At 45.8% G+C, this 12925-nt stretch overlaps 1 protein-coding gene across 8 annotated transcripts in view; it reads right to left on the bottom strand.

The window, feature by feature from the left end:
- Positions 1 to 12925, bottom strand: part of NPAS2 (neuronal PAS domain protein 2) — a 179818-nt gene that overhangs the window by 55545 nt on the left and 111348 nt on the right. For 6 of the 8 annotated variants that reach the window (XM_024242240.3, XM_024242244.3, XM_024242243.3 and 3 more), the window contains exons 4-5: positions 8478 to 8569; positions 3688 to 3777 (exon numbers count right to left, since the gene is read on the bottom strand). In XM_024242240.3, coding sequence (XP_024098008.2) covers positions 3688 to 3777; positions 8478 to 8569 — 182 coding nt within the window. The remainder of the gene's footprint in view (positions 1 to 3687; positions 3778 to 8477; positions 8570 to 12925) is intronic. The other 2 variants (XM_063713529.1, XM_063713530.1) reach the window with 1 other exon arrangement.

Genomic DNA, 12925 nt, shown 5'->3' with positions numbered 1-12925 from the left:
TTCCTTGCCTGTATCAATTCTAGACACCAAAATGTGCTGGTGTTGCCACTACTGAACAATTCTCATTATTATTGTTATTTTTTTTTTGAGCCAGGTCTCACTCTGTCACCCTGGCTGAGGTGCAGTGGCGTGATCTCGGCTCACTACAACCTCCTCCTCCCAGGCTCAAGCGATTTTCCCACCTCAGCCTCTCAAGTAGCTGAGACTACAGGCATGCACCACCACACCTGGCCAATTTTTGGATTTTTTGTAGAGACAGGGTGTTGCTGAGTTACCTAGGCTGGTCTTGGACTCCTGACCTCAAGTGATCCACCCAGCTCAGCCTCCCAAAGTGCAGAGATTACAGGCGTGAGCCACCGCGCCTGCCAGTTCTCATCTTAAAATCACTTTCACTTTGAGCTATTTTATTCTTTTTTTTCTCTGCCAATTTGGTAAAGAAAGTTCTAGGCTATTTCATCAGAAATTGCTGTACAAAAATCTATCACACGAGCTTCTGTTACATCTGAGATGTTGGCAGTGTGAAGGAAACAGAGACTTGAAGCCCCACAGCCTGAGAAGTGGGAAGGAATTCTGGCTGCTCTTATACGCCTTACAATGGCTCTCCAATCCCCACCCACACGAGGGGCATGGGAGGGGACCCCGGCAGGCCAGCCTGTGCTTGGTGTGACACCAAGAGGGGCATTGCTGCTGGGGCCCACAGCCTCCTGCCCCCTGGCTACCCTGTGTCCCGACCTCCACCTCAAGAGCTGCCTCTTCCTCGAGGACTGACCACCACCTCTCAGCTCCTCATTCTCCCTTTCTGAGCCCCACACCCTGAGAACATTCAGCTTTACTGTGTCCTGTATAGGATTCTGAGGAGTGGTTAAGCACCAAGCTCTGGAGCCAAAGTGCCTGAGTTCAAATCCCAGCTCTTCACTGTCTGGCTGTGGAACCTTGGGTAAATTATTTAATCTCTCTGTGCCTCAGTTTCATCATCTGTGAACTGGGTAACTATGTACTTCATAGGATCCATAAGGATAAGGAGAGCAAATATAATACAGCCTCACTCTGGGCCAGGCACGGTTCTATGCGCCTACACATATTAACGCATGTTAGTGACTCTTAATGGTGCCTGCTACATTGTAAGTGCTCAGTGTTAGTCACCCAAGGTTTAATGGGTAAAATCTCTCAACAAAATTGCAAAAGGAAAGACAACCTCACAAGTTTTGAAATGTTGCATCATCTGTGGAAAGGACCTGGGCTCACAGGGAGTGATATTTAATAGTTAGTTAAGTATGCATCTAAGTAAACCAAACCAAAATCAGAATTCCTAAATTATGACCCAAATCCTGGGCACCAGAAAGACACCAGAGCAGAGTGGCGACCAACTTGGGTTCTGCAGTCAGCTACCCCCGGGGTAAGCCCCGCTCTGCCTCTCACTGCCTGGGCCATTGGGGCTTCCTCCCCATAGCGGAAGTCATAGAGGTCTGACTCCCAGATCCGCTCCTCTGCCCAACCAGCTGTATGCTGATTGCACCAGGGAAGTTTCCATCCTCAGCAGCCTTTGCCTACCCACTTGCAAAGGAGGATCCTGGTGAAAACTGGATAATGAAAGCTGAAAGTAAATTGCAGTTAAATTTGGGGACTGCCCGGCCCAGGCTCACCTGCACTAGGGAGTTGAGGGCTGTCTCACTGTATGTGCCTGGGCATGGGTATATATACAGACTCTTAGTTTGCTTTCAAGTAGGTCCAGCATTGATAAATTAGAGTCGGGTCATTTCTGGCCCTTGTAGAGTTAGAAAATAATTTATGAAAGTGGTCCTAAATTGCTCCATAATTTAGTCGGAAGAATTTCCCTCTTACTTTCTAAGTCCCGTCTGCCACGTACAGCAACTGGGTCATCAGATAATTACAAGAGCATAAAGCAGAACAGTGCAAATCCTGTTTACCCAAACAGCTCTGGCTCCTCTCATTCCCAGGTCAATAAGCAGCCACGTGTGGTTGCTTTCGGTCAGTGCCTACCACTGCCGAGCCCTTGCCATTCAATACAAAACACAAGCGCCCTCCAAAGAAGTACCCCAGCTCCTCTTCTGTCATCAGACACCCTCAGATCAGCCCAGCTTCTCTGGGGTGATGATGGGGATCACTTCTGTATTCATGGTGTCAGCCCCATCACTAGCTTCCTGGCCAGAGATGAAAATCAAGGTGCAGCTGCACCCTCAGCTTCCTCCTTCAGGCTGAGTGAGGATGAGCCTCTTCTGATGGCTATCAAGAGGAGAGAGCCCCCCAGCTCCCCACCACCAGCCTGACGCACCCTCGTTTTAGGAAATGGGCTGGAACACAAAGGGGAGACAGATTAGGTTAGATTAGGGCCTAATGGGAAGGCATCTGCTTAGCAACATAAAAAATGCTTTTGTGGGCCACGGCTCAGTGAATGCAAAGGAAAATGTAGGCGGAGGCTTCGATCTGCACACAGCATCATTTGCACTAACGGTGGGATGAGGGAATGGCTTCCAGGCAAAGGTATGGCCCAGGATGATGTGGAGCCCTGAGCCGTCAGCAGAGCTGGGCTCATCACCCCAAGGCAGATGGAAGCTGCCCATGGAACAAGGCCACGCTGTTCCCTGGGCAGGGGCAGCTAAGGAGAGGGAACCGCAGTCCTCCAGCATCATCCTGGCCCAAGCTTTCCTATGTGTGAACCCAGGGCAAGCTTTCCTCTTTTCGTCACATAAACTGGCCGCCCATCCATGGATGAGCAGGGGTGGGGGGTGGTGCGGAAGGTTTTGGCTGGGCTCATTGAGAGGAGAGTGGAGAGAGGACGTTTTTTTCTTGTCCATCACACGTGCTGCTCCTGGTACAGCTGTCATTCACAATGATGCTCTGTGCAGATCGAAGCTGCCACCTAGGAACAGGAACAGGCAATGGTGTGGCAGGAGATGGAAGCCTGGCCAGATGCCCATGAGGGAGCCTCAGTGGTGGGTCCTCCACCAGCCAGGTACAGACCCGTGAGTCACTTCATCCTGTGTCAGGGGTTACCAGAGAGCCAGCAACATCTGTCAGGGCCTGTGACCATACCACAGCCCCTTCTGCCACCTTGGAGCGTCCATCGTGCACTTCTGGAATGCAAAGCCGACCCTCTCCTGGTCCACTCAGACACTCCTCACTCCCCAAGGCCTTCTAAGACATCTGTCTTCCCAGAGCAGTTCAACCCCCAGGGACCGGCCCTGCTGCCGAACCCTTACCACCACTAAGTGTTGCTACCCACTTGCAACCTCAGACATGTCCCAAGTAAGCCCCAAACCATGTTTCAACCCAAGCCATCTGTTGTCCTCTCCCTTGATCAGCTGTCAGGTGACCCTGGGTGTCTGTCAGCCTCCATGATGGCTCTGAGCTCCACTAACAACAGTGCTGTGACTCTCTCATCAGTCCCCATTTCTGACCCAGAAAAAGAATCTGTAGCCACAGCTCCCACTCCAGGCCTTGCATGTTCCAGGATGGCACATGCCTGCATCTGCCCTTTTCCTGGAAGGCTCCTGGGTCCTTGACCTCAGCCTGGTCCTGTCCCCAAAACTCAGCAGTCCTTTACTCTCCACCTCCTTCTCACCTGCAGCCCCCTGACACCTACACCACCTTCCACCTGAGATCTAATGATTCTCAACAGAAACATGATAACGGGAACCGGTAAAGGCCATCGGAGCGGAAACTCACCGGTAAATGCCCAAGGAGAGGCGTGATACTGTCAGAGACGTAGATGATGCTGCCGTCTGTTGTCACTGCGATAATGAAGCCGTCCAACGCCTGTGGAAAATGCAACATTTGAAAGCTCCTTAGCAATGCGTTTATGGAGGAGCATGTCACTGAAGCACAGGACACTATTTTAGGACACTGGCTTTGTTTTATAATCCTCAGAATATTTCCTTGAATAACCTCACAGCACTTCTTGGCCTTCCACGGAGGACAGCTTCTTACAGAGAATGTGTCTGGCCCAGGAAAAGCGTTTGCAAAAGCACTACAGGATCAGTGAAAAATGTGACCTAGTGACATAATAAAATAACATTTAGCCATGGAAATTCCCTAAGTAGGTTTAATGATAAGCATATTATTAGCCTGATTCAGAACCACCCTTGCCGTTAGAAAACATCAGACATTGTTTATGGTTCCCATCTCCCTATCCCTGCCATCACTTTGAGTTCAATGGTAAACATTTGCCCTGATAAAGATATCAGACCTAACAAATGTATTAAAAACAGAAAGTGTGCCTGTTGGCCAAGGCAGGCCTCTGTTCACATTCATTGCCACAAGAGAAATGCCCACTGAAGGGACTGTTTGTAAAGAACATTCACATTACTCTACAGGGCTGGGCGGGTGTGGGGGTTGTGTAACTCAACTGGATCCATAAGCATTTCAGGATGTCTGAAAAATCCATGCATTTGAAAGTCTGTACTGAGTGCCTACTCTATGGGGGGCACACTGTCCTGGGTGCTTGTGATATAACAGATTGAAGGTGGGCAAAGCTTTCTCATAAAGCAGACACTTTTGCTCGTGGATTTTTTTTTGAGATGGAGTCTCACTGTTGCCCAGGCTGGAGTGCAGTGGCATGATCTTAGCTCACTGCAACCTCTGCCTCCCAGGCTCAAGTGATTCTCCTGCCTCAGCCTCCCAAGTAGCTGGGATTACAGGTGCATGCCACCATGCCCGGCTAATTTTTGTATTTTTAGTAGAGACAGGGTTTCACCATGTTGGCCAGGCTGGTCTTGAACTCCTGTCCTCAAGTGATCCACCTGCCTCAGCCTCCCAAAGTGCTGGGATTACAGGTGTGAGCCACTGCGCCCGGCCACTTTTGCTGGTTTTAGATTGTTTATTGGGATTTATTTTTGTGTGGATGCTTGCAATGCTTTCATAAGATGTATCTGACAGTTGATTTCTAAAATAAAGACGACATAATTCAGCAGAGAATAGGATCACAGTGGCAACTGGCTGTCTAGGGTGTGCCAGTGAGGGGGAGGAGACTAGAAATGAAGCCTACCTCTCCAGAAAGCAAGTCTTTAAGGGAATAATAGCTCAGGGAGACTTTTACTGGAAACCTGTCACTGTCGGTTCACTGACTTTTTCTTTGACTATTTTCCCCGAATCTGGACATTTTTCTGCTTAGGAAAAAAAGTGAAATATGTGCTTAGAAAGCTCTGGAAACATGTTGCATGGACTCAACTAGATGGTCACATGATGTCTGAGAATCTGTGTGGACAATTCATTCTTTCACGTTAGGAGGGTGTGGCTGAAGTGCATGGCAGCGGGAACCCGGAAGAGGCCACAAGCAGTGCATGAAGGGCACCTTTATACCATGCCGAAAGGGGAAAGAGTTCTTTTCACCAGGAAAATTAACACTAGACTCATTTATTACTTTACACTGGCAGCTGGTAGGATTTAGACTGAAAAACAGATTCAAGTACGTTTCTTAAATGGAGCTCATCCTCTTGGATGACATCAGTGGTTCTCAACTGGGGGCAATTTTGGTAACGTCTGGAGGCATTTTTGATTGTCACCACTGGAGTGGGTGGTGTGGGCATCTAGTGCTGCCAAACATCCTGTAATACGCAGGAGAGCTCCCACAACGAAGAACTACCAGGTCCAAAATGACCATAGTGCAAGATTGAGAAACGCTGGGTTAGATTTATGAGTTACGGTAAACGAAGAAGTACATCCCAGTAACTTTTCCTTCCCAAGTATTTTTCTAAAAATGTTTTAAAGTCATCTATGCAGCCCTCTAGGAGGTGAATTTTTTTAAGGGATAAGGGCACTGTTGATGACATCAGTGAGACTTTTCTGGAAAAAGCAGATTGGAAAGCTGGGAAAAGCAAGGGCAGTGCAAACGGTCTTGCACAGTGAGCCCATGTCCCTCCTGAATGTCTAAAGCAAGCGGGTGTTAAAAAGCTGAAGGTATTTATAGATGGGAGATCATTTTCATCAGCTCATTGGCATTTCCATCAACTCTATGAGAATTGCACTGAGTCACTGCTTTAAGAAAGCTTGCTGTGGTTCTGGAAGTCCCATCAGTAGCATCTGAAAGGGATTCAACAGCAAGTGATCGCAAAGTGCTGTGCCCCTATCCATGGAAGAGTGATTTTGACTGGGGTGTTTCCAAAGGTGCCATAATGGCCCAGAATTTTATAACCGCCACACACTAGAGGGAAATGAAACCTTCCCTTTCTGCGAATTCCTGAATCAGATGGAACATTTCTTGTGTTCTTTGGGACAACCTCTGGGCTAAGAGAAGAGATTGCTTTTCTGATTAAAATTCAGAAATTCCACAAGCTCCCTATTCCACAGGCCACAGGCACTTTGTCTCCTTTTGAGTGCAATTGTTCCAATGCTGGCGGCCACAGTCTTTGCCAGCTGATACTTTACCAGCTTGGCTGGTCTGCAGCCAGGTCAATTTTGTTTTTTCAAACTTCACAGCTATGTGAGTCCTCCTGGAGTCTGGTTTTGTGCCTCTCTGAGAGAAGAGGGAAGAAGACGGGAGTCACATCTGGAGGGCATTAGCAGTTCCCTAGGGACATGATGGGTTATCTCCTGGGCTCTGTCCTCATTTTAGAAAGGGAACATCCTGGCCACTAAGACGTGGAACCTGGATTCTTCACAGTCTCTGAAATGGCTCTGAAAAAAACAGAGGGATGGGCAGCTGGAGAGAGACCCATGCTATGGGAAGGTTGCCCTGGACAATGATGACATCACCATGGGAGCTCCCCATCTCCCCCAACCACAGCTGGGGCTCAGGCCATCAGGGAAGAGATGCTAGGGGGCTCCAGTCACTCAGCACTAGGTCTGTGTCTACTGAAGAGGAACAGGTTGGAAGAGAAGCCTGACACAGTCAGGGTCAACAGTACTAGTTGGTGGACTTCCCAGACCACTCACAGCTGCCATTCACCCAGAAGGCCTGCTGGTTGTGCAGGCTTAATTTCAGATCCAATTCATTCATCTAGCATGATTTCCTTTCCACCGGCTTCTAGGAGTCTACACCGGGAGCAAGGGAAAGTGCATAAAGACTATACAAATATCAATCTTCCTTGTCTAGAAATTCCAGTATCCTGAATCTCAGTCCTGTCTTCTAGCCCCAAAATTTATTCATTTTTAACTGTACAAAAGCCCTATTTCCTCAAATACTTTTGATAGTTTGAAACTCACTGGGAAAAAAAAAAAAGGTTGTGCTACAGGCTCTTAAAAAAAGGCTGCTGCTATAGGGTTATGTGTTTTAACTACTTTTCCATAAGAATTAAAAGATAAATCGATTTATGTAAATTAGCATAATGATACATTAATTCAACATTTCACAAGCTGCTTTAAATTTAACATACTTAAAAATGCATTGCTTCTGCAGAAAGTTCTGTATTTTCTTTAAATATAGTTCACATGTAGATTTAAGTATCTTTCATCTTATGCAAATGTTCATTAATGCGTTTACATTTCATAATATTTGGACATCTTCATTCTGGCATTTTCTTACTCCAGTACTTTCTGTTTTCTGCAAGTTAATCTATGTAAATTGAAGTTTACATCAGTCTTATATAGGCACATAAGATATGAGAGAGAAAGATTTATCTCCAGAAACCACTCTCCAAACACCCTGCCAGGAACCACTGGTCACAGCCAGCGTCTAAGCTCATCTGTCCCAGTTTGCCTCTTCTTGGTTGCGGGCCTGGATATGCCATGCCTGGAGCTTTCTCTGACCCACTGCCATATCCATATACTCCAAAACTTATCCCCAGGTGAGAAGCCACAGCACCTTGGCAGTTGTTTCTGTAGAGGCTTATGCTCATCTGTATTGAGGAGTTTCACCCATATACAAATATATGATGTTGAGGAAGGGCACTCGTTCAGATCAGCCAGGTTTTCACAAACACGGCCCTGTAGATGAGTATGGGGCCTCTGACCCAGAGGGAGGAACATGAGCATCTCACTCAGCACAGAAAGGGTGTGAGCTGGATGGGGAGGCACGGGATCCCTGTGGCTGATATCCGTATGCCATGTGGATGTAATATGAGTTCAAGTTCAAAGCATATCTTAAAAAGATAACTTTTAATTTCAAAACGTGTTTCTACTAAGGGAAAAATGTATAATCATAGCAGTCTAAAGAGAAGACTCTCTGAGTCAAATGACAGTGCAAGCTGATTCATCTTCCCTCTGTCCTTCTCCTCTCTCTACCTACCTCGAACTCACCCTTCCTGGCTCCCCAGCAAGGTGTCCTCTGGTTGTGACACCATCAAGGGGCTCATCCTGTGGTCACTGTAGTGAAAACACGTGACCACATTCAATTTTGGGATTCTTGTTGACATGGCCCATAGGCAACAGCAGACAGAGAGCCTCAGGGAGGGTATCTGTTTCAAAGCCAAGTCTTCCCAGGATCAAGAACAGTAGTTTCCTTTGGGTACAGGGACTTATCTGCAACAAGTAGCTACATTTTAACTGGCAACTGTTTAAGCTATTTTGAAAGTGCATTTCACCTCCAACATCAGCTGGGTGAATTCTTCATTACTGAGGAATGAAGGCTTCCAGTCTTGCTGAATGTCACAGATTTCCGTTTGCGCTGAGACTTCTAAAAAAAAGACACAAATAAGCCTTTATATTCAATGGCACCTAGAAATTGGAATTAACAAATGAAGCACATGTTACTTCTGTGTAATTTTGTGTAAACTTCTGTGTAGTCTAATTTAAGAAGCCAGCAGAAGGAAATATGTTACCCTGATTTCCAAGGACTGGGAGCTTCGGATGTTCTCACCTCCCTTAATGAGGCTTTAGGGAGGTGCACCCCTCACTTTCTCTATGGCTGTGGTGCCTGCCCTTGCAGGTGGTACCATGGCCCTGAATGTTTACATGACGAACTCCATCGTCAACAGTTGGAATTAGGTAGTTACCACCTATGAAGGGAACAGGAACAAACACTGGGATGGTGTGACACCTTCGTAAGTGGCTTCTTCATGGTCCAGGTGAAGCAAAACACTTCACAGACCTGGGATTTTAAAAATTCCAGAAACACCTTAGGCGTGTGGAAAATAACCCACTGTGTTATACAGAATGTACCATATTTTTCAGCATTTCCATTACTGAAATACAGCGTGCTATACACATACACAGAATGTACTCTTCTCAAAACTTTTTGGGGTTAATCTATAGTTTATCCATTTCACAGAACTGCCTTGTACTGAAGACATTATGCACATTTGTAAATTCAAATAGTCATTGGCCTACAAGGGGGTCCTTAAATATTTTAGTTCTGCATTTTTAAAGAATGTTTTGTTCTATTATTAAATTATTTCTGATAAGATAATTACAGGTAGCTCAAATGCAATATCAAATATGTTTGTTTTTCCTTCAGTTTATCCTCCATCTTAAACCAACATTTTGCTCCATTTCACATAGTAAGATGTTTCTTCAGGGATTATTTCCTTGGTGCTAGGAAAAACATAAGAACATAAGACTTATAGCTCAGAGAATAAAACTAACCTGTTTAACAACTTGGAGAATGCAAATGGTCCAGGCAGATAATCCATCAACTTTAAGCCAGGAGAAAGATTTCAAGGCTCTCTCCTTTGTGCCTGTGTTTTTGATAATATCTCTTAGATGGAGCATGAAGAATGCACTCTGCCATTTGAAGGAATGAATCTGAGTGAATGCAGCAGCTACTCATGAACAAAAGATGTAAAGAGCTGAGTTATGGCTGGGCGCGGTGGCTCACACCTGTAATCCCAGCACTTTGGGAGGCCGAGATGGGCAGATCACGAGGTCAGGAGATCGAGAGCATCCTGGCTAACATGGTGAAACCCTGTCTCTACTAAAAATACAAAATATTAGCCGGGCGTGGTGGCGGGCTCCTGTAGTCCTAGCTCCTCGGGAGGCTGAGGCAGGAGAATGGCATGAATCCAGGAGGCAGAGCTTGCAGTGAGCCGAGATCGCGCCACCGCACTCCAGCCTGGGCGACAGAGCAAGACTCCGTCTCAAAAAAAAAAAAAAAAAAAAAAAAAAGAGCTGAGTTATGCGTGTCACCCTGTAAACCTCCACTTGTTCCAAAACCCAATGTTCCCAGCAGTGCTCGTCTCCACCAGGAAGATTCCTTCCTTCGAGATGTCAGAAAGAACAAGTTGCTGCTGCTGTTATACAAAATTGGATTTTTGTCTTTGTGATTTTAAAGGGGCAGAAAAGAGCTGCTATGAGCCTTTGGTAATTGAACACTGGAAGAAACCCAGGAGAGGAAACCGTGCTGGTAGTCAGGCAGCCAACGACACTGAGAGGGCCCCTGGAGGGAGGGCCGCGCTGTGGGGAAATGCCCAGTGCCGGGCCTCATATGCACATGGTGGAATGCAGCTTGGGAAGCAGAGGCAGGTGCTACATGCACATCGTGGCCAGAATCCGTTCTGTGGTGCTGGCCGAGGCAAGGAAGAGAGGGTGCAACTCCCAGTTCTTCAAACAAATGGTTGCCACAGTTTGACCACTTAGAAAAGAGAGGCACTGAAGATATGCTATATTAACCCCACAAATGCCTTTCCTCTTCTCCCCAATATGCACACTCATCTGTAAGACTCTTGGCCACTAGGATCAAACTGTAGATTAACTGTTTTTCTAGCAGAAGAGTCTTTATGGCAGCCCAAATTTCATTTAAATAGAGATCCATTCAACTTAATGGTGAAGGAAAATGAAATACCCATTTCTTTAACCTAAGTAATTTTTAGATCATTCTGTATGACTGGGTATTTTGTCAACGCTAGCATAATAACACTGAAAGCAGCCATCTCATTCACTTTGTATTTCAACAATTGAATTAGACTCCTTGGAAGTTAAGGTTCATTTCATAGCATATTAAAAAAATATGTTAGATACGATGTCTCGAATCGAGGAAAAAATGTTACACTGGGAAGTAAAATTCAGTGTTATGGTCAAAGTGGTTTCCAAATTTCAAGGGAAACAAAACCACCCTGAGAGCCATTTTTATAGGAAAACATTGTGATTAAGAGCCAACCACCAAAATTCTACTCTGATATCACTTGTACCCATTTCCTAGAGTGCTCAACTCCTGACTGCTCCTGGTAAATCTGAATAATAAGCAGTATATGTTTGGGATGTATGTGGTCAAATAAAAGCCTGGAAAATGGAGCAGAAATTCCACAGCTGTCCTGGCTAAATATTACCCTGTTCAATAGGGAAATTTCTCCTTGTTCTACAGCTCTCCCCACCTCACCTTCCATCCATCAAGACAGACACATTAAAGAGGTGTGAATGAGGAGTGGGATTTAATGTTAGGAGAAAATTTCATTAAGTCAGCTTGAGACTCACTCAGGAAGAGGATAACGTGCAGGCCAGCCTGACCCTGTAGAACATTAAGATGGATGTAGATAAGAATGTCCAATATGTCCTGCTATTTACAGACTTTAGGGATTTCTCTCTCATAATAGCTACTGTTACAAAATTTTGCTACAAAGAATCATCATCAGATTCTCATTTTGATTTGGATTACTTCAGAGAGAATAAGTGTACAGTTCAGGATTAAAATTCATTTCCCAAGCTGAGAAAATAGCAATGCTGAAAGATTATTGGGGAAAGAGCTAAATAATTATAATAACTACTTGGACCTAATCATCTTTCTTTACTTATCATGTGGTTTCCCTTTAGCATGAAGGCAGGAAGCATGTTGAAATTCATAGTTCTTAACCCTCACTGCACACCGGAATCACCTGGGGAGCTTTAAAAATGCTGATGCCTGGGCGTTACCTAGCCATCTGCTGGTGAAAGGCTCTCCACCCTCTACAACAAACAGCCCTGATTTGCAGTGTTTGCCCCTTTCTGTGGTGTAAATACGCCTACCATGGCTGATTTCAAGCTACCAACTTGATGTCAACTGGCTTGCAAAACTCCTGAAAAGTGAACAATCTTCTCTTGCAAGCTGGTATCCCCTTGTGGTCCCACCTCTAGAGATCATGACATATTGGTCTGTGGGGGGTTACCTGGTAATATGTATTTTTCAAAAGCTCTTCCGGTGATTCAAATGTGCACACAAAGTTGAGAACCAGCAGTCTAAATGGACACACTCATGAACAGCTGGAGTGCAGCTGTGATATAAATAGCCACAAGAAGCCCTGTAGATCACCTCTTGTGGAGGAGCATAGAGTGTAGTGCTAAAAGGTTGGGCTCTGGAGACAGGCTGCCGGGTTTAGATTCCACATTTTCCTGGCTGTCTGACTTGGATGAGTGACTTGACCTCGTGTGCCTCATCTGTGCAATGGAACTAACTCAAAGTGCTGCCATGGGCCGGGTGCAGTGGCTTATGCCTGTGATCCCAGCACTTTGGGAGGCCAAGGCAGGCAGATCACTTGAGGCCAGGAACTGGAGAACAGGCTGGCCAAAGTGGCAAAACCCCGTCTCCACTAAAAATACAAAAAATTAGCCAGGTTTGGTGGCACATGTCTGTAATCCCAGCTACTTGGGAAGCTAAGGCAGGAGAATTGCTTGAACCTGGGAGGTGGAGGTTGCAGTGAGCTGAAATTGCACCACTGCACTCTAGCCTGGGTGACAGACCAAGACTCTGTCTCCCAAAAAACAGTGCTGCCATGAAGAGGAGCTCTATGTAGAGGAGTTCCTGTATGTACAGCTCTTAGAATACTGCCCAGCTCACAGCAAGCCCTGAATAGATGCTTACGGTCAGTATTCTCTACTCTGTTGCAGATGCCTGCAGAGTTCATGTCCATTTGCACTGCAAGTAAAGGAAAGTGATTGCTTTGTTTTTTGCTTTAATCCAAGTTTTGCTCCAACAACTCTATTTCCCCAAAAACGTACCATGAATTTTCTGCTTTATTTTGAATATGAAATCACAGAGATGAGTGAGATCCTGGCATGATCCTCATTGTGTTTAAGCGGGTTGTGCGGAGTAGGCCTTCACCTTATGAAAAAGGCGAGCTGAAGC

This window comes from Pongo abelii, chromosome 12 (assembly GCF_028885655.2).
Source record: "Pongo abelii isolate AG06213 chromosome 12, NHGRI_mPonAbe1-v2.0_pri, whole genome shotgun sequence".
NCBI lineage: Eukaryota > Metazoa > Chordata > Mammalia > Primates > Hominidae > Pongo > Pongo abelii.
The sequence above is the reverse complement of the archived record's forward strand: the minus strand, read 5'-3'. Positions and strand labels throughout refer to the sequence as shown.